This window comes from Papilio xuthus, unplaced genomic scaffold (genome assembly GCF_000836235.2).
Source record: "Papilio xuthus unplaced genomic scaffold, Pxut_1.1 DF825017.1, whole genome shotgun sequence".
Taxonomy (NCBI): domain Eukaryota; kingdom Metazoa; phylum Arthropoda; class Insecta; order Lepidoptera; family Papilionidae; genus Papilio; species Papilio xuthus.
The window spans coordinates 6604846-6627814 of NW_013533632.1; the positions used below are offsets into that span (position 1 = coordinate 6604846).

General features: G+C 32.1%; 2 protein-coding genes and 1 long non-coding RNA gene across 4 annotated transcripts; all 3 read left to right on the forward strand.

The window, feature by feature from the left end:
* Positions 1–2693: 2693 nt before the first annotated feature.
* On the forward strand, positions 2694–11250 carry Phyhd1 (Phytanoyl-CoA dioxygenase domain containing 1). The gene is given in 6 exon segments (NM_001312304.1): positions 2694–2732; positions 8691–8837; positions 9058–9174; positions 9876–10026; positions 10169–10414; positions 10632–11250. Coding segments are annotated over 6 exon segments (885 nt in total). The 5' UTR covers positions 2694–2696; the 3' UTR covers positions 10820–11250.
* Positions 11251–15593: 4343 nt separating this feature from the next.
* Positions 15594–20406, forward strand: LOC106126173 (uncharacterized). The gene is given in 4 exon segments (NM_001312183.1): positions 15594–15649; positions 18835–18969; positions 19379–19504; positions 20158–20406. Coding segments are annotated over 4 exon segments (366 nt in total). The 5' UTR covers positions 15594–15603; the 3' UTR covers positions 20217–20406.
* Positions 20407–20514: 108 nt separating this feature from the next.
* On the forward strand, positions 20515–21704 carry LOC106126213 (uncharacterized). Of its 2 annotated transcripts, none has more exons than XR_001228326.1 (3): positions 20515–20923; positions 21151–21267; positions 21538–21704. It is a non-coding gene; the product is annotated as an uncharacterized LOC106126213 (long non-coding RNA). The 2 variants fall into 2 exon arrangements; XR_001228327.1 differs by having other exon boundaries at positions 20515–20740.
* The last annotated feature ends 1265 nt before the right edge of the window (positions 21705–22969 follow it).

Sequence of the window (22969 nt, forward strand, 5' to 3'; positions counted from 1 at the left end):
AACTTAAAAACTGTCACACAACGGAAGTAAATGTTAAGACGTAACGATGTTGTTGTCTAACAATATTACGTCAATTCCCTTGGCCTAACGTAATATTTATTCGACATGTTTATTAAAAATGAAAAATTCTCTCAGTTGTGTTAAGAAGCGTATCGCACATCGATGTCTGTCCTGAGGGAAATTCTACGGTAATGAAACACTAGCGGATGTTAAAAACGCTTTATCTATGTAGAGTCAGCTGAATAAATAAGTATGCATTTACAAAGCTTCAGAAACTTGTATGGCTGTAAAAATATGTATGAACTAATTGGTCCCTATGCTTCCGCCAAAAAAGTTTCTAAAATGTTTACAGCTGACTGTACATAAGAATGTATATATAGATGTAGTTGTATATATATATATATAGATTGATTCAGACCCAAGAGGGTCTGAATCAATCTAAATTAATTAACATTCTGAACAGGAATTGTAAATTGTAATAACAACTTTATTAAAATTATAATAAAAAGAACTCATGAAAAATACTTTCAAATTGGTATATAAGAAATTACCAAAACAATAAAACTTAGATTCTGTATGATATACGACTGAAAATGAAACAAGAAAAGTGTGCCTGGAACGTGCAGAGGAACGGTCATTGTATTACTATCTCCAATGAAATTCGGATTTATTTTTTAATTTTTTATCAGCTGCTTTTATCATTAAAAAAATCATTACACGATAACTAACTACTCCTTTAAAATTTGTTTTTCATATCTAGTCGTAGCTTTCATATTTTTCCAAGTAACAATTTTATGTAGATTATACGTTTCCAATAAGTATGTTATTTTTTATAAAGAATACCAAGAGATAAATAATAAGCGAAACCACTTTTTTCCATTGAAACAAGCGCGTAAAGAAACAACTAATTGCTTGCGGCTTTTACATTGTTATTAGCTTTTTAGAAGTATAACCAAATAACTAATTGGAACAATTCCTGCGATCGAATCCGTTGCAAACCAATATGACTGATGATAATTTTCTAAGACAAAACCCCCATTTAAAATATAATATCATCTCTGGTTTTTTTTTTCAAAGATAATGACAGTCATAACGATAAAAGTTATATAAAGAAGTTGCAAAGAAACAATTGAACAAAGGTAAGTAAGATGTGAATAAGTTCATAGTCTTCGTAGTCAAATTTAATTGATGGAGCGTAATTAAAAGAGATAATTTTTTAAGGGCGGAGAAATTCTCTCATGTTCTGGCGACATAGAATTGTTTTTTGCTTCTTTACGATTTAATTACTGTTACATTATGTCTACTCTTTATTTTATGAGAAAAGACAAACTGTATTAACAAGTGATTGTTGCATTTTGATATCTATCTATTATATATATATATATATAAATCAATTGCTGTTCGTTAGTCTTCCTAAAACTCGAGAACTGCTGAACGGATTTATCTTATCTTGGTCTTGAAATGTTCGTGGAGGTCCAGGGAAAGTTTTAAAGGTGAGAAAAGTTCGAATAAACACCGGGAACTAATTAAGTTATTTTTTAATTCAGCACGGAAATAGTCGCGGGCGACAGCTAGTTAATAAATAAATATATGAATACATTTAATTTTCTTGTAAGCAATCAATTTACTTTGAAACAGTGAATTTACGCTTTTATATTAAGGGTCATTGACTTTATGTTTGTACAACTTTAAATAATGTATGTGAAGTACGAAACATGTTGAACGTTTCAGGAAAATATTTATCTTGTTTAGATATATGCACTCAATCCAAGCAAATAAATACAAAAAGTTTGATGTAGAAAGTGCAAAGAACTTCTTGAATTCAAGAGTTGAAAATTAAAAATTACATTACTGTTGGGTTTATGATGTTGTGTAAATAATTTATAGGGATGGAGATAAAAATAATTAAATACCAACTTTAAATTAATTTTAAAAACTTGTTGCCTATACTTAACTTAATATTATAAAGAAAGATTTGTTTGTTTGCACTACATAGTCTCCGGAAGTACTGGGCCGATTTGAAAAATTATTTCACTTGCGGGTAGCTACATTATTCTCGGGTAATATAAGCTCTATTTAATAAAAGGTGTTTTTTAATCTGCCCCAACCAATTCTCGGACAATTGCTAGTATGTTTTATGAAGATTTACTGTTTAATGTTGCACTATTTATTTGTGAAACAAAACAAAGAATATAATTAACGATACTAAAGTGTGAAGCAAATGCGAAACAAAGGTCATTTTAAGCGACATTACTAAACATTCATAAGACACATTTTAGCATGATTCTACGTCCGCAATAAGTTCGTATTTAAGTTATTTTAAAGTTGATTTCAATTGACTTTCTTCATATTGAACGTCAATCGTTTACTTGTGTCAAACAAGTCCTCCCCACTCTCGATTCTCGATGCGTCATTGAGTGCGATAATCAGGCGCACAGTATCGTTCGCACAGCGATAAATAATCATACATCATCATACATCGCCGCTTTGCAATATTGGCTATATTAACGCATGAGTATTCAGCGTGCTCTGTACGAGTTATTTTTATCGACGACGTCACGATGATGCTTGTGGTATGTAGGTGGTGCGAATGGCGGCCCGCATTCTTGACTGTGAGAGATTATCATTCGACTCGATTCAGTTGTGTGCTGTAGTTGGTTACCGAAGTTCGTGGATTCATCTGGTACACAAACAATATGTCGAGCACGACGCGTGACAGTATACGACATCAGGTATTATTTTTGTATTATCGTCTTGTACTAATGTCTCGTTTCATTTTGTATGCGAATTTTATGTAAAGCATTGCATGTGATTTGTGATATATATCGATTTTATAATATATTTTAAATATCGATAGTTGTATAAATTAATTTAAAAATTACTGTTTTGTTACAAATAGCTTATTTAATCCTTGGTGCTTTTCCTATTTGAATATTTAATTATTAATTTAAATACTTCTAAGATTTGATGCATATTATAAGGAATTACATATATAAAATATATTATTCGTGACGTATAATTGAAGAATATGCTTAAGTAAATTCTCTAAAAATAAATGTTATATATTTTTAGAAAGTCATATAACTATATGTTGTTATTACATTTGTCACTTTACCTATTTTTTAAGATGATAAGAAGGTAACAGGGCACTGTCGTAAAAGAGCCTAGTAATGTCCCCTAGAGGGTTAGTAGAATGCTTTTGGATTACTTTATGTGTCATACAATGTATGAAGAAATACCACCCGCTGTGCGTACTAAAACTAAATTGCTGAGCCATATAAGAAATATTTCTATAAATAACCTTCGTTTTGTGTCATTTTAAAAACATTTTAGAAGCGCCACGTCATTTCGACGTGGGTACATGTGTCTGTAATGAGTTGGAAATGTATATAAATAAAAATGTATCTTTGTCCTGTAGGCAATTCTAAACTAGTGATAGGATTATGATGAAACTAATGTAGGATGTTCTGAGGAAACCCAAATTTATATTAAGTATTTTTGTTTAGAATAAAACAATTTTAAGTATGCTTCATTTCAATTAATCTGATATAATGTAAGCAAACTGCTTTTATGACTTCTGTCCCTAAAAACAAAAAGGTCAGTCATTGTGGTACCATAAACTTGTGTTACTTTCTAAATTCATACTTATGTCCCATAATACAAGATTCAAATTACCAGCTCAAATTAATATCTGTTCATCAAACAATAATCTATGCATACCAAACATCTGTGCGCGTATTTATCCTCATACAAAAGCAGAGGGCCTAGCACGAATATTTGCGACAAGCGCCTTCGTATCGATAACGTCAATTATGTCAATACTATCTGCCACTAGCTGCTTATATCTCGGCTTTGTTTATCACTTGTTTAACTTTTTCAAGATGGGATCTTTTAATAAAAACAATAAGTAATAAAACGGCTACTGCATTGGTATGCTAAACTTGTTAATTATGTAATTACCATTATTTTAATCAACAAATTAAAACTTTTTAAGTTAACACTTTAAACGCCACTCCGGTCATCAGTGACCGGATATCTGCCTGCATTTAAACGCCGCGCAGGGCACCTGTGACCTCATTAAGTAATTTTACAATATCTGCGGAACCCAGATTCTAATTGAACCCTAAACTATTAGATATATTTTGAAGATTCGATATTACGCATGTATTCCCAGCAAAAAGTTTTTCAGTGTTTTTTTTCTATTTCTACTATGTCGTTTAACGTGTTAAGTGGGAAGAAAGTAAGTTATTGGATAAATATCAAATTAGAGCTCAAAAGTTATAAATAGAAAGTATACTTTAAATATGAGTTCAATCTAAAACATAAATTACTTATATTCCTTTAGGGGACTATAAACTTTGCAAGCATACGGTTTGATATTCAAGACAGCTAATTAAGATTTTAGCAAGTTTCCACCCGTTTCGAGAAGCGAACCCGAAAACGGCACTACGTCTTTGAATTAATTAAAGCTAACAGTCTGTTTTCATTGCCGAAACATCTGTGCAAAAATATGTTATCTTTGAAATAATAATTACCGTTTCGATGAGGGCGTTCGACTCTTTTATAATTGTGGTGATAATTCAAAAATAAGATGGACAAGGCTCTTATGTCACATTACAACAGGTTGTCACCTAATAAAAGACTTATCTTGGCGACGTTAGATGATGTTTTTAAACTGCTAAGTGTAAATAATATTGCAACCGATACTTGGCGATATTGTTGCTAAATGCAAGCAAAGTGCAGAATATAGGTTAATCATAAAATTATAAATATTATAAATGCGAATGTTTAGATGGATGTTTGTTTGAAGGTATCTCCGGAACGCCTGCATGGATCTCGCTGAAATTTGGCATAGATGTAAAACATAGTTTGGAAAAACACATAAAACCCTTTATTAAGTTTGTTTTATCTACCGCTCGAAAGGAGTCGCGGGCGACAGCTAGTTCTCTATAAAGAGACAAGCGGGAATTGTCGGTGTAGATTGATGAGAGATTGGGCAAATTGCGAGCAAGCCGAGAGCGTGGGAGTTAGGACAAGGTGTAAACTAGTCCAACTAACGTACTTCAATCGGTGACAGCGAAACTCATTAATTTATACTTTGTTTTATGAAACACTAGCTTTCGCCCGAGACTCCGTCCGAGCGGAATTAAAAACAAACAAAATTAGTAGCCTTTGTTTTCTTCCACACTATGATCTATATGTATACCAAATTTCATCTAGATTCGTTCAGTCGTTCAGGAGATAAATTCAAACAGACATCTATCTATCGCATTCGTAACATATCAGATTTAATTTCCAGATTTTACCAAGTGTTTCTAACATTTGAAATTTAAATAAAAATGCTACCCCGCTCCTTAAACTCTATTAAAATATCATCGATGCACTTTTGCAGTTTTAATAAAAAGTTTTACCTCTGCTTTAGAAATCTTGCCTTGTAATAGCTGAAGCTACTCAAATAACACAATCAGCAGAACTTGCAAGCAAAGTTCTCCTTCAGTACGAACTTTTTAGAAGTACGGCTTTATTCTGAAATACTCTAACGGCTGGATAATAAGTGTTATTGAAATAAATGCCTTAAGTGACAGCAAAATACATATGAATCTTAAATCTCCTACCATTTAAAGTCAGTTTTATAAATGTAGTAGAATTAGTTTGATCAATATCACAAATATTCTACCTTATACTGACACAGACAAAACTTCTAAATTATAAAAAAATTCCCCTACTAATATCTATATATAGTACCTCCTTTAATTTATTTTTATTAGCCGATAGTATCAACATTAAATAAATAAAAGAAAAAAGATAAATAAATTGAAACAAACAAAGAAATTGATACAATAAGTACTCCGAAGAAATAATCGAAATGCAAATTATCTATAGGTTTATCAGAGACGGTAACGTCTAATAATAGATAAAGGTGGATATTTCGTTTTATTTATAAGTAAATATCTCAAAACCTGGCCAAAGCGATTCATGACGAGGTGCCGCTGAGTCGTGTGAGTCCAGATCTAATAATAAGCATTTCCTAAACATGTGTTGCATCGAAAAATTGCTATGAAATTTGTAACAATATTTCTGACATGAACGAATTTACTTCCTTCCGTATGCTTTATTTGAATTAATAATTCATTTAAGAATGTATCAAAAAACGATACATTTACGACTACATGAATATTATAAAGAGAAAAGATTTAATTGTTTGTTAGCATTGAATAGGATCCTAAAGAAATGAACCGATTTGTAAAATCTCTTCATTACTTAATCTTTCACTGTTGGGAAGCTACACTATCCCCGGGTGACATGGGCTATATTTATTACTAGATTTTTTATATTCCGCGCGGACGAAGTCTCGGGCATCTGCTAGTGTTCAAGAAAACAGTATGAATTGAAGTTGTTCCTGGAATCCTGATTCACAAAGCTTCCAGAGTTTTCGAACATGACGTGTAAGTCGAATGTGGAGATTGCATCATAAATACATTCACCGTTCCTGTTAAAAAAATATCTCAATTTGTAATCTGGGCAAAAATATATCTACTGTCTCAGTTAATTCAGAGAAAATGAGAGAGACAGATATTAAATTTCATGTTTTTAACTGAATGTGCAAACCCACTGTCACGGATCAATCGTGTTACTTATACGTCTATGTAACGCGGATATAAACATGTCCATTTATGGTTTGGTCTTTAAAATGCTTTAGAGCCGTTCGTATATGGTGACATACAAATGTATTGTTAGGATAGTGTTCCGTTGACCTTTTTTGAAACACAAACTTGAACTGCTAGATAATTTATTGTGGAAGTACAATTAGAAATTGTACAGGCTGCCACACAGAACTTAAGTATTGCTTGCGTGTAATATGCCTTTTTATAACATCAACGAAAATGTGGAATGGGTTTATCGCTTATATTTATTTTGCTAATACATTAAATTGTTCATAATAGTACGTTATAATGAGATATACAATTACATTGAGTAATCGAATTCATATTGACGACAAAAACGATATTTTATTTGCATCAGAACTGCTTGCTATTAAATTGCGATAGCCTACACCTTTTGTTAATTAATTTATATATTGTTTCCATATAATATAAATGGTTTACAAAATATTAAGTTTTTGAATCCTAATCAAAATAGATATAAATATTTAATAAAGCATCCCTTTAAAAAAGTGTACGAAGCACACTCAAACCTCTATAATTCGATAAGATATTTATAGAATTTTTTCTAAAAACAAACGTATCGGTACTTATGAAATAAAATACATTGTTGCGTCAAAACAATTTCTTCGTTTAAGAATAAAAATATTTAAACATTTTCTATGCTTGGTGCCCACCGCGTCGCCTAACGTTGAGCTCTTAAAAATACAAGATCATTTGTGAATGCAAATAGCCACACCACGTGGGACCGGCGCGGTGTAAACACAGATAAAAACACCATCGCCACGCTACCAATAAACGCCATAAAACAATTTTACTATTCCGTATATTCAATGTAATACGTAAACTTAAAAACAATTTTTTTTCTAAATATGACAACTACAAAATATTTAGTTTTCGGTCGTACTTGTACTCAAAATTAAGACGTAACGTAAAGTTAAAACTGATTTAACATTGTTTCATATGAGTTCGGCAATGTAACTAGTAAAGGTGTTAATCAACACCCGAATATTCTCGCTCTATTGAATACGCTAATAATTTGCGGGGCCAATTTGGCTTAACCTTTCGCCTGCTTGACCGCGCTTTATCAATGTCAAGGTTTCTGTTACCAAAGGAAATAACTACGTATAAAATTATTTACAATAAAATTATTACAAAGTTGTGATTACAAAACTAGTCTGTCTTTAATAGTCTTCATGTAGCATAGATTAATTGGTGATGTTAATATGCACGAATACTACGACCATAATAATGTAACTTCATAATGGATTTTTAGCCGGATTTTGGTCGAAATGGGTCGTCCTTTTACCATATTTTCGCTTTGCTTTTCATGCTTTTTTATTAGTCGTCGAATATCGAGCGTAGTAACTGATGAATAATATTTATTTTATCAAAAATTGTAACTTCACTGTAGCGTAATGATATCAAAATTATATCATGCGTATGATGAAACAATATCAGAAAATGCAATAATATTAAACATATGTGTCCACTATATTAAAAAAGTTTCTTTTCACTGAAGCGACTACACTATCGATCAATTATTATGAAACTGATTAATAAGCAATGGCCTTATGTATTGTAAATGTGATTAGAAAAAGACGAAGTGAACATTCTTAGCTTTCACAGTAGTGGATTGAGGATAAAAATGAATTAGTAATGAAATCGTGTGTGTATTTATTAAAGCATGACAGCAACATCATTGTATGTAATTATTAGCTTTCTACAAAGTTGGTAAAGCCCGATGTTACTCTTCTATGATCCAGAAAAGACTTCATTCATCATCTCTGTACTTCTGCTTCAGAATTATGTCTTTCTTTTTGTCGCACCCCATTCTCAATCATGTCACCTTTCTTGCAATCTGTCCTTTTCTTCTTAGCCTTCTGCATATTTACCTATATTTAAAATATCCTTGTCATGTGCAATATTTCCTCAAAACATGCTAACTGATTTAATACGTACAAACTCATGTTATGCGTCATTTCTTAATTATGTTGTACTGATAATGATTTATCATTGGTTTTCTAGTACGAGCAAGATGGGTACGTGGTGTTGGAGGATTTTCTTCGTGGTCCTGAGTGCGATGAATTGGTCGAAGCTGGACTCGAGTTAACAAAGCAAGCAGCTGAAATGGACCCGAAACCAGTATTCTCCACAGTCGATCCAGAGATAGCGGTATTTATTATTTTTATTAAAAAAATTTAATATCATACTGGTTTGTGGTTAGCTGCGATGTGGATGTCTTCGCAGGTTGGTCCACTGCGGTTGGATGGCATGCACATTTATTAATTGAATGAACAATAGTAACCGTAGCAGAATTAAATTTTAATGAAATTATTATACAAAATTTTGTGCTATTTTCATTTTCAATTAATTTATCTCTTTATTGTTACAGCAACACAAAGATGCTTACTTTATGGAAAGCAATGACAATATCAGTTATTTTTTCGAAGCAGACGCCGTAGACTCGGACGGCAAACTGAAAGTGGACCCCAGCATTTCACTAAACAAGGTGAGAAACCTTATAATGTTAGTTCACAGTAAATAGTTACTCCCGTAAAACACGAGCCAACTTCAACTTACGCCCATGCTCAAACTGAAAAGCGGAACGGAAACTTTAAAAAGTTTCAACTTAATTAGTTTGCGTCTGCTGCGTAAAACCGCCTCCAGTATGTAGCAGATTTACTTTATATTACAAATTCATGCACCTTTATAATTAAAGAAAACATTTATTATCATCAAGGGTGCATATAAATAAAACAATGTAGCATCATAATGTTAAACAAACATTGTATTAAAATCCTCACTTCTGAAGATTCTGCACATCACAGCTAGACACAAATTAATTATACAAACACGTCACAATACTACGCTTCTAGCTCAGACAATTAATTAATTATATTTGAAGTAATAATTCTACGGGAAACATAAATGCTAATTTGTTTTTTTATTCCTACAATAAGCCTTAATTGTCTGTCCCAGTCAAATGTCTCAAATGTCTATAATCTCTCATTCTGGGTATTTCCCGTTGGACCAATCGACCTAATGGGTATTTTTCCGATATAGATAGATTTGACATAGAATAAAAAAATCCCACTATGGAAAACAAACTACGTCATCTCTAAATAAATCAGTATAATCAATATGAATGGATGTTTTGGCAGTTGAAATTTGGGGGAATAAATAAAATAGTTAATTTGAGAAAATTTTCAGGTTGGACACGCACTGCATCTTCAGCACCCGATATTCAGATGTTACACGTACAGTGAACGTGTAAAGAGAGTTTGCAGGGAGCTTGGTTTGGTAGACCCTGCCGTGGTGCAGAGCATGTATATTTATAAGAACCCAGGCATTGGCGGTGAAGGTAATATATTAAAATAAGATTCTTAAATGTTATAATACAATAATAAAATTCGTGTAACACTTTACAGTATATTCATCTGGGTCTATGTTATTATAAAAAATCTACACAAAAATCTTGTTAAAAGTTCTCTTCTCCTTTCCAGTGATACCACACCAAGACATAACGTATCTTCACACGGAACCGATTCCACCAGTCGGTTTCTGGATTGCACTTCAAGATGTGACCGTACAGAATGGCTGCTTATGGATTTCTCCTGGTTCACATAAATCCGGTATACACCGACGTCTCATCCGTAACCCGGATAAGGATTCCAAACAAGCTTTAATCTATGACAGACCAGCACCAGTGTATCCACAATCAAGTTTCACAGCTGTACCTGTTCCAAAAGGTTAGTGCATTTAATTTACGCACGGTTGTAAAATTGTACTATTGTTATCACTTATCATGTGATATATAATATGTGATAGAACAAACAATTATGTGCATACTATGTGATAAAACACATAATTTTGTAGTATGTGATACAACACACAATTTACCCTTTCCTTTGAAATGAAACCAGAACCCTTGTAATTTTAGTTTGATAGAAAAAATATTTTTTACAGGTACTTGCATCTTGTTACATGGTAACGTTGTACACAAAAGTGCTCAAAATAAATCGGACAAGAGTCGTCACGCGTACACCTTCCATGCAATAGAAAAGCACCAGAACACATACTCTCCAGATAATTGGTTACAAGAAGGTCCAAATGCACCCTTTGTTAATATATACACGACATCTCAACTAATGTAATATGAATAGTATGGATTAAATAAAATATCAAATATTGGAATTTATGTTCATATTCAACTGTTTAATGTAATTTCAATTCCAAATATTATTTACGAAATATCTAGCAATAAGATTGAACCTCAAAATATAGGCTAATTAATTTTATTATAATTTACCGGACGTGCAAAAATTTACATTAAATTCCAGTTTATTATAACAAAGAGAATTATAATTACAAAGCCCAATGAACTAGGAATATTTATTACCAAATGTATTATTTCAATTTAACCTATGATTGAAGTTGATTTGCAATTATATTTTTGAAATATATTATGAATACAGGTTTTAATAAAAATTATATGAAATGATAATTTAATGATGTTAAATATTATTTTTTTATTAATATTTATGCGAAGAATCTCTTTGTCTAATTGTCATGTGATATGCAATTATTGGTATTCATTTTGTCGTATTTTTTAATAAAACATTTCAACATTTTCTTGTTACTTTTATTACTGCCGGAGAACCGGAACAAAAACGTGTTGTAAATTTCGGAACCGAACCGATTGACTTTTAATGGTTAATTTATCTCTCTGAACATAAAATCTAAATACGATACTTGATAAACGAGTTCACATCATTATGTTTACTGTATGAATATATAGTAAAATAACAAAAGAAAACTGAACTCCCAGACATGTGTAGCTTGGAAGACGATCATATGATGTTCAGACGACTTATTGATTCATGATTTTATAACACAATTTTCAAGGAAATTCATAGAAATATTTTCACTTTGAATTCCTCGATACATCTCAGACGGCTTACAAACTTGGTATTCAATGAATTTCACATTATAGTTTATTATTAGGATACGTTCACACGTTCTTTTTTGTCTGGCTGATTACTATCGACACTGAGCTGAAATTACTGGAACTTTGTTATTTTTCACATATATTTCGCTTACTGTGAGGGATCTTGCCAATAAAACTATTATTTCTCACATTCCATGTCCTTTATTGAAGACACGGGTTCTTACCTTTCTCCTAAACTAAACGTCACTTCTTTCTAACATGTATATAATCTTACAATATTTATTTACGGCCAGTGTTCGAAATAGGTTTTAATCTACAACACTTACTACAAAAATGAGTACTAAGAAAAGATTTTTGTAAATGCATACTGTTTAAAGCTATGACGCCCGAAGGTGTGGTTCCCATGTAGATGGGAACCACACTAGACCTAGCGGGAGCTTGATGTAGCGGGAAAATAATGTTGAGTTTTCACAAGTTAAATAAAAAATGTAATAGCAAAGGTTGACTGAAATCGGTAAGTTTGAAAAAGACCTTTTTTCACTACAAAAACGTTTCTAAATTAGCGATAATTCACTGAATAGGAAATAGACTCAACTACTTTATAGTTCTGTCTATTTATTTGTTTTTTTTTTCGTCTCAATATTTTCAAATGCAACACCTCGCTTTTGAAAACCTATAAGCCATTATAGACATGGAAGTCACAAGGTGGCTACTATAAAGAAAATATAGGACTACAAAGGAGTGGACACACAAATATTTATACCGTAGTCGTTAATTGGCGATTTAACTCAATACAATTTCGTAACAAAATAATCATTATTCCCATTCCACTGTTTCAGTCTGTTGCAATCATGTAAGCATTTGTAATAATGACTACATTATCTAAGTGTTAAGGTTATCGCAAATTCAACTGTCTATATGTCTATTTCAATCAAATTATTATAAAGTTCATATGGCTATATAAGTCACATTTTCAATTCAATGAACATTGAATTGAAAATATGAGTTGCTACTACAGGTATCATAAGACTAACTAACTGTGGCTCGCGATTCCGCCTGCGCAGGATTAAAAAAATAGATAGTAACCGATACTCAGACCTACTAAATATGCATATAAATTTAAAAAATCGCTCAAGCCGTTTCGGAGGAGGTATGGTAACTAATTGCGACATGAGAACTTTATATAAAATTCGGATTTAAAAACAAAGTTTTATGAGTGGTTCGTATTTTTATTATGTTATGTTTGATAATTGATGATCTATTTTTTCTCTACTTCGTACAATCTTATCTATATCACCAGCTGTACAGCTGAAATCCACTTTTCATTTAATTAATTGTAAACCGGCGGCATGTTATTCAAGACTGGTTCTGTTTATGCTTAATAAACGTGAAAGGTTCTTGGCTCTTGTTTATCAAGAAAGCAAAATTCGAAATTTGAGAACAGAATTTGATCTTTTGTAAATAAACACTGCGCTATTCTAATTGCAACTTTGTTTATAGTTTCTAACAAACAGTGCAACAGAATGTTGTTGTTAAATTATCAAAGATGATAGACGAAACATTTAGCAACGAGAAATACGAGTAATTGAAGAGACGAAACAATAATACTACATTCATTTGTGAAACAAGTTGATTGTATTCTTGTAGAAAATTCAATAATTGTTTATATTTTTTTTTAAATAGTAAATAAATAATTGTTCATTTTCTTCACAGCTGAATCTTTGAATAAATTATTTCCTTCAAATAAGAAGAGCCTGCCGTAATGATATAAACAAGAAAAGAGTATCTATTTATTTATTTCACTAATAAAATAATATTTTTTTTATAACAGAAGGGGGCAAACGAGCAGCGCCATTTGGCATTTGGCGATGGCAACGTTTTGTTAACAGCATAAGAAAACGATAGTTAACATATGAAAGATTTAATTGGAATAAAAAACTAACTTACATTTACTGACTATGCGTGTGATTTTTTTCTCGCGCATCATTTTATATTTTGTTATCGACAACGCAACTACTAATATTTTTGTCGCAATACGTTGGCATACTGTGTTCAAAACATTAGGGTCATTGCCCTTTGTAGAGATGACTAAATCGTTTATTTTTATTCAATTGTTTAAACAATTCAGTATCGACACCATAAAATGTATTGATATAAATCTCGTGTATGCGTGCGAAACCAACGTGCTATTAACTGTATTACTCCTAAAAATACTAGTAATGTAATGAAGGTTTAGTTTAAACACGTATTTTAACCTTTTAAACGCCGGATGATTATGGACATCAACGTTTATTACATTATATTACAAGTGTTTCATCCATTAAAAATATATCCCCAATACTGTTTGTGGTATTAGTATTTTGTTATTTCTTTGTGAAGGTCATATTTCAATAATAATAATTTCAGCTAATGCCTAACTGCAACGTGCGACAAAAGATTTGACACAATTTTTTATATTTAAAGGCTAACTTTTAATACTTATATCCAACAATTACGAGGTTAATTAGGTAGACAAAGAATTTATTCACGTTTAAATATAAAACGAACTCCTTGAAAATTGAAAGAGATGTTGTTCTCGTAAAATGAGAAAGGAAATTTTCCAGTAAGCAGTATTACAATGTAATTAATATTTTTCATGGAAATATCAAGAGCGCTTTGAAAATCAAACAGAGCATAAAAATTTCAACCTTAGGCAGATCGCCAGCGGCAGCCTTCTGTAGGAATACAGACGCGGTAAAGTCGCAAAATAAACAAGTAAGAGTCAGTACACTCTATTATTAACAAAAGGTATTAACCTATTACCGGCTATTACTTAAGTAATTAAATCAGAGACACGAAAAGAAAACCACGTGCCAGTTATTATGCAGATCTTACTAATCCTACTCATAAATGCGAATGTTTAAATGGATGGATGGATGTTTGTTTGAAGGTGTCTCCAGACCGGCTGCATGATCTTGGAATTTGGCACAGATGTGGAACATAGCCTGGAAAAAAAACATAGGCTAATAGTTAAGTGTTTTTTAAATTCCGTATGGACATAGTCGCAGGCAACAGCTAGTATATACATGTATGCAAAATAAATAGGACTGCTAAACATTTGATTTAAACAACATAACCATTGTTTCTAGATAATTCCCACATGCAAATAGTCGCAATAATTGACGCCCCATATGTGTACACTGCTGCGAAAGCGTACTGAAATCGAAGCGTATCCAATTTGGGATCCAGCATATTAGATTCCAGCATTTGGATATATTTTTGGAAGCATTTGGTAGCCAGGAATACAGCACGTCATCTAAGCTAACGTGGAGCAAACTCTACGTTGTACTTTCGATACGTTTGCATTTTTTTTTCTATTTTTTACTGTGGTTTCAATCTAATTTTACAGCATAAGCCTATATAGCTAGCATAAGTGCAGGCAACAAACGCGTTACAGTTTCGCGATTAATACGCAAATTATGCCACTCGGGCGCGTCGAGGCTACTCCCGCTCGCATCCGCTCACCTCCTTGTTGCCTAATTTTAACTAAACGACGTAGTGATGCATTGCTGCAGTCATATTTTTGCATCGATACTCGAGTGATAAATAAATCGATGAAAACCACAAAAAAAACACACACGACTTACATAGACGTTGAAATTAATTTTAATTTTGAGAAATACCACACATTAAAAAATGTTACCATATTTCTAGGAATCAAAACGAACGACAGAAAAACGACATCCAAAAAAAGCATTAGGTACGACAATTAAATAAATATGTAACTCAACGAATTCGAAAGAGAAGGAAGCAAATTTTGTATAATGAGTAACACCATAATGCAATATTCCATTTGTTATATTTAAAAAAAATACAAAGAACGCACTCAAATCTAGAGGTCGTAGTTTAAACGCTGTTATAGATACGGCTTGATACGGCGGGCGTTCACACTTTCGGAGGAAATGCGGTATCAGTGTGGAATATAGTCGCGGTCAGAACAGCGGAGCGACAATGCGTCTCGCCGGCTACATCTTAGTGATCATCGCATCTCTATTCTGTAAGTATACTTGCGTAATGCACTGCCGCTAAATAGCGAATTATATCAGCGACATTCATGGATTTCTAATACATATTTTAAATTGTTTATTTTTAAATTGTACTTAAGTTACTTCTGCAACAAGATGCGTCGGATTTATTGACCTCAATATGTAATTTTGAACTCGTTAGACTAATTCACATACAATAAATAATAGTTACAAATTAATTTAATTTAATATTCCTGCCTGCAAACATTCACGCCTATCTCAAACAAGATCCGTCTGATTGTTTGACCTCAATATAACTTTGAAACCATACAATTGTTTTGGATACGATATATTTTTTTCAATATATATTTATATGTATATATAGACTTACGTAACATATATAATTTTAATAGTTCTAAAGTTATATAGGTCTGTAACAACACGCTTCAGATTATTGACCTCAATAGATTTATTACATTTGACATAAACGTCAACTATGTAAATTATGATTTGCGTTGACTATATAACGTGCTTTATATATTAATAGTTATATTATAATTATGTTCCGTACATACACATGAAAGCCCAATGAAAGTGCAAGCGAAGTTTTTAGAAATTTTTCATAAGGTAATTGTTGATAAAATGATTCCATAATTGAACTTATAAGAAGGACTATGTCATTTTTTTTGTACACAATTATCTTTTAATGTTTTTAAAAGAATTCGATATTTCGAATAATTGTGACATACATTAGCAGTTGCTCGAGGAATTAAAAAATAAACGTAGCCTTACCAGGGGATGGTTCCCCAACGTTGACAGAATTTTTCGAATCGGTTCAGAAGTTGCGTTGCCTATTCAATGCAAACAAACAAACATTGAAATCTTTTCTGTATATAGTTAATGGTTAGGTAAAACTATTATATATTACAATGGAACATATTAAAAAAAGTAAACGATGTAATAATAATGTTTACTTTATATCGTAAATTAATTAGCTTACGTTGAAAGGAAAAGCATATTACACGATGATTTATGTAACATGAATGTAAACATGTAGTTATCGTTGCCCTTGCTCCTCGTTAGTTGCTCCTGTTTCTACAAACTTTTGCACAGTCTTACTAGTATATATGTGAATGTTTGTATGGATGTTTGTTTGGAGCTATCACCAGGACAGCTCAATAGATCTCGATGAAATTTGGCATAGATGTATAACATGGTCTGGAAGAACAAGTAGGCTACTATTTTTTTTATTCCGTACGGATAAAGTCGTGGGCGATAGTTAGTAATTAGATAAAATAACATAAACTTCCCTGTTTACGTAAAATTTATCGTAAATATTTTTGTTTTGACTATAACAAAGAAGTAGTGATAAAGCAACAGAAAAATTATCACATTTTTCGTTTGTAACGTAAAAGTAAGTTTAACAACATGTGAACTGTTTTAATTTTGCTTTAATTGTTTTTTTCTCAAATTTAAGCATTCCGTTCTTTTATTTTAATTATCGTATGTGTTAAATTCATTAAAATAACATTATAAATGTTTTTAAATATCAGAACAAAGTTTGTACAAATTACTAAAATAAATTGTGATTATGTTAAATCACAATTTTAAATTTCCATCACAGATAATAAAATGCATCCAACTTATAACTGAAATCGAAGTTACAACCTGCAACGTCTTCTACGTCAATTTTTTTTCAAACTATTAGACAAAAGTACAGACGATTGAACGTAAAAGGTAATACAAACGCATCGAAAATGCACTGAAGATGCCTTCGGCGTCTCCTTTAAATTGCTCTAAATTATATGATTGAGCCAACCCTTCCAATTGATTCAATTACGTCTCCATTCAACACAACCTTGAGCTTAATCTTTTGTAAATATTTACAACTCCTTGACCGAAAGTACGTCGCAACGTTTTGTATTCAATTTTAAAACGCATTTTACCAATGAACCGATTATTCCGTGTCAACTGTATAGATTTACTTTGCCATTTTGAACATCGCAGCAACTTTTCTTACGAAGATCTTGACAAAGAGGTTGCGAGCGACTGGCTTTAGCGATGACAGATAGAAATATCGGCAACGCGCGCTGTGCACCTCGGTAAATTGTATTGCGTAAGTCGATTTACTACTAAGATCAAAGATTTACGTTGCCTTGTGTACAAAGAGTTTTCCTCTGTCAATTTCTAAGTTTGTCCGTTCTACAATTGCCTTATAGTGGGTACAATGTTTTGACTTCTCGTACTTCTTACTAATATACACGTGAATGTTTGGATCTGACAGTGATAGAGCACGCTTTAACATCTTCGCCTTGCTCGCCCGGTGAAATACCACGACCACACAGAAGACAGGCGTGAAGTGGAAGCAATTCCGCGTTTCGTCTGATGAGTGTGCGTCCCGGAGGCCTTACTTAGTCCCCTTCCTCTTCCCCTTTTTCTTATAAGGAAAGGATGGGAAGTGGAAGTGGACTTTCCGGATGAGAGGATGCATGGAAAGGAAAAATATTTTCTTTCTGTGCATTCTCTCCTCCGTCGATTAAAGGTAGGCAACGCATATGCAATTGCGTGTGTCTATGGGCATCGGTCACTTCGCTATATCAGCGATTTCAGGTGGCCGCTCGCTCGTTTGCCACCTTACGAAATATAAAAAAAGTTTGGATACATGAATGTTAGAAGGTGCAGAACGGCTTTATGTAACTCGATTAAATTTGGCATGTATGTAGGACATAGTCTAGAAGAACACAGGCTACTATTTTTTTTTAATTCTGTGCGTATGGAATCATGGGCGACATATAATATATACTCTGAGAAACATGTCAGTGTGACGCTTTATTAAGAGCGGACGTATTCATTGATAAAAACATCCAAATGCAAACGTTATCAATGCTATTACAGCAATGTTTTATACTCTTTGTACTATTTAGTCATTACACAACTATTGAAATAAAATAGAGGACTTTATAATTAAATAAATGATTATTACGTTTTATTAAATTCCATTTAAATTAAGATTTTTTAAATATATTTCAACTTTCGTTTAACTTGAGTAAAAAGTTTGTTAGTTACTGATTTATTTTTATTATTTTACCCTGAAGACCACTGAGGGTTGATTCAAAATATGTTTTGTTAAAATATTCCCCAATTACACTCAAGTAATTCTTTTGGCTATATATTTTGTAAGTATAAAGTCCGTATCATTAAATATGTTTTTTTTCAGGGTACGTAGAGACTTGCGAACCGAATCAGACTCAAAATGGTTGCAAGATATACGGTTCGGAGTGCCTTTGCGGTTTCGGATGTAAAACTGAGTACGTATACAGAACTAGAAGAGCCTGTTTGAGCGCATTAAGAGGTAATAAACATTTTAGAACCCATCTTCCATTCTGGTAAATAGCGACATCTAGCGACAATCGTAAGAAACAAAGGTAAAGCTCGTAAAGCACGTGATGTATCGAACTACGAAAAATACGTGTTCTAACACTTTGTAGAATACAATTATTTATTTAAATTAACTTTTAATACAACAGAAATAAAAACAAAGTGCTCTAAAAATATTAATATATATTTTACAAGGTTGGTACAAACTTTAAACGGCACCGCCACCTTTTACATTTATCGCATGTTTTTATATACTTTTTGGTTTAATACTTTGCTTACAATGTTTATAAAATTGCTTAATAAGCTAACGAATCAACTCTGCAAGATTTCTTCATTATTTTTTTTTTCATTTTTTAAATTTACCATCTTAATATTTATTTCAGAACGGAGTACTAATATATGTTATCGACAACCCTGCGTCCGTGGAATCTGCATTCAAACGGTACAAGATCCAGGTTTCGCTTGCAAATGTGAAGGCACCGGTTACTATGGTCAACGCTGTGAAAAAGGTACTCATTTACCCAAATTCACTAACAATACATGCCATTAAAATATATATTGCTACATTACCACTAAACCAAACTATAATATATTAAAAAATATATACATCGCGTTATATTTTATTACCGTTCACGTATTGTCCTAATCATTTTAGATAGACCTCTTCCGGTCTCACATTAAAGCTTAGTAAACATTTCCACAATATAACTTTGGACAACCCTGCAAACTGGTTTCATAACACATGTTTTTATTATAATTAATAACAATCATTTATATTATCAACGTTCTAACGGTAAGGAGAATATCTTGCTACAACATGCACATATCTGAGAAGAAATTCAAAGATATGTGTGAAGTCAACCAACCCGCAGTGGGCCAGCGTAGTTGACTATGGCGTAGTCACCCCTAACTTAGTGTAGGCACCGACCCCCTCAAAGTGCGTAGTGGATAATACAAATATATCGCGGTTTTAAGCTAATAATAATATCTATTTTTAAAGTAACATTGAGTAGCATATAATATTAAATTATATAGTTAATATTATATTTTAAGAATGCTTTTTAATATTATTGTAAGTATATTAGAATGCTTTATTTTAATTATCAAATTAAATTATATAAGTGTATATTGATTCTATTAATTTTTTTATTGATTGTTTCAGCATGTCCAACAATTCCAGTAAGAGGCCTTGTGTTCCCACACGAGTGTGTAGTTATTTGAACTGTTCCAATGTTTAAAAATAAACTAATTTATTTCCTTAAAACTATAGGCCTCTTTGACAGTCCAGCTAATTTTTAAACATCCTATAGATAATACGGAAGAAAATCAAATATGTTGAACACCATTGTCTATCTATTCAGAGATTTGTAAAGACTTGTACCTACAAAAAGAAATAAATCATTGTACTTAACAAAGAGTTTTTGATTATATCGAAATATTTATGATATATAATATATGTATCTTATTTGTTTGTCGACGCGGACGTTCTTTCTACATAACAATATTGTCTTAAGGAAATCCTAGTTATTTAGTTATATTATTTCAACATTAAAATAAAGCAACAAGATGAATAAAGTTAACAGTGAAACTAAGGTAATACAACCATTTAATTTCATTTACAGGATGTTCGCTAAAGCATATACATTACGGTTGCCAAATTAAAGATTCTGTATGCAGTTGTAGATTCGGTTGTAAAAATGAATTCAAGTACAGGACTAGAAGAATCTGTCTTGGCGCTTTACGATGTATGTCAGAAAACAGTATTTGTCATGAGCCTTGTGTGACTTTTACTCTATTTTTCTGTCTTTTGCTATATGAACATTCTTTATTTCCATGCACGTTACAAATGCGTTTGATTAGCAGTGTGGCATCTTTCTGCAGTCATGTATTTTACTTGCACTATGTATTATAATTATAAGAGACGAATAGTAAGTAACATTTTATATAGTATTAAGGCCTGAAGGACTATTTTTCAAAGACGATAAATCGCATGGCTTTAAGTTTTTCGTAACTAATCTTCTAGACTTTGGAGATGGAATAAGCCCTTGGATATTCATCCGTCTATATCTTTGCTTTAATAAACTGCCTTCAAATTTACAAATTCATTTAAAAATCTCATACTTTTGATTTTATTAATATATTTAATTTTATTTAGTAAACAAAACACGCGTCTGTTATAAGTCATGCGTACACGGCGTTTGCATCCCAACGGAAGGGGGTTATGTCTGCAATTGTGATGGCACAAAATACTATGGAGATCATTGTGAAAAAGGTACCTTATCTTATTAAAATACAGTCGAACCTAGATAAGTAAGAATCCATGGAACCGTGACATTTTGTTCCGCTTATAGAGGTTTCTTTCTTACAAGTTTTTTTTTAATTGAATAAGCTAGCGCTTGACCACGATACCACCTGATGGCAATAAATCTTAATTATAAATATTTCTTACTTATCCTGATACAGCTGTAGACTGTATTATCCATTATCGATTATTGTCTATAAAACCACACTCTTCTTAGACTAATTACAGTTATTTTTTTAGCTTGTCCAGGAATCGAACAAAATGCCAAGAACATCCCAAGAGCTTGTGGATCTTAAAATAGAAAAGTATTATTACATCTTGTAACTTAGGTTTATTTCATTGTTATTTTTTATTCTCTTATTATTGGACTATTATACGATAACAATTGGACTTACGACGAATTTATTTCAAACAATACAATGTCGATTTGTACTTATAAAATTACAAATAAAATTATTTCTTTACTAATTATTTTGTTTACTTACCTTATTGAAGGTTCGCGATTAGAACGTTAGAAGTAAGAAAATGTAACAGTACAGTCAGCGTCATATAGATCGTCACAGACAAGATATGCAAATATATAGGTACACCAAAAGTATTCAATTATATCGGTACAACAAAAGTCCTCAAAATAATAGATACATTCACCCTGCTCAAAAACATCGGTACATACACAGCGTCAAATATATGAGTACATGCAAGATGCTCATAAATATCGTAGCAGCCACAGCGTCATAAGTAACGAAGCAGTCAAGGTGCGCAAAAATATCGGTACATTTGACAAAATTGAACTCTATCTCTATATACTTGTGATACAATTTGGAATAAACTACTTCTGTTACATTCATTTGACACTTTGTATTAACATTATAGGTTGTCCGGAAAGTTCGTTCTGATTTTCGATATAAAGCTTACAATAGACTGTAGCTGAAGTGGATTCATTTTCGGATTTCCTCCATTATCAAACGTCACGAAAATTTCTATATTGTGAATAATTTCATTTCATTGGTTGAGATAAAAACTAATTTTTTAAAATTTTATCCAATAATAAAAGACGTTTTAGGTATAGAGTCGTACCAATATAATTTAAAAATATTTCCAAAAATTTAAGAGAACAGGGTTTCAATTTTCCTTATAAAGCGGCACGAACTTACTGGGCAACCCAATATTTTTCTTCTCCTGTCATAACGCTTAAATATATTATAAAAGTTTGTCACGCCGAATATGACAGATACGTAATAACTAATATCAAATTTTGCCTTGTTACAATATAAACAAGTTTGGCGCAGTATTCTAGTATGTTTGCCGTAACATGTAAGTTTACCGGTTCGAATCTCAGGCTACTTTTTTTTCATTTTATCAATCACGGGATTATGTTTTCATAACCAGTAAAAATTTGGTAATGTAAAATTTTGCTCGACAATTTTTTTTTATAATTTTCGATATCGGGTAGAAAGAAATTTAAATAACGTTAACAACAATTAGGTCAGACCATCGCGGGTGAAGTGAGTGGGCGGAGCGTGGATTGTCATTGCGGGTTTTATGAATGGTACGCGCGGAAACTATACATACAAGTGTTATCTACATATGTGTGCGCGCCCACGCACACTGGAATGTTTATTGCAATCGACCAAAAATTTGATGTAGTTTGGATATTGACATTCAGTTTTTT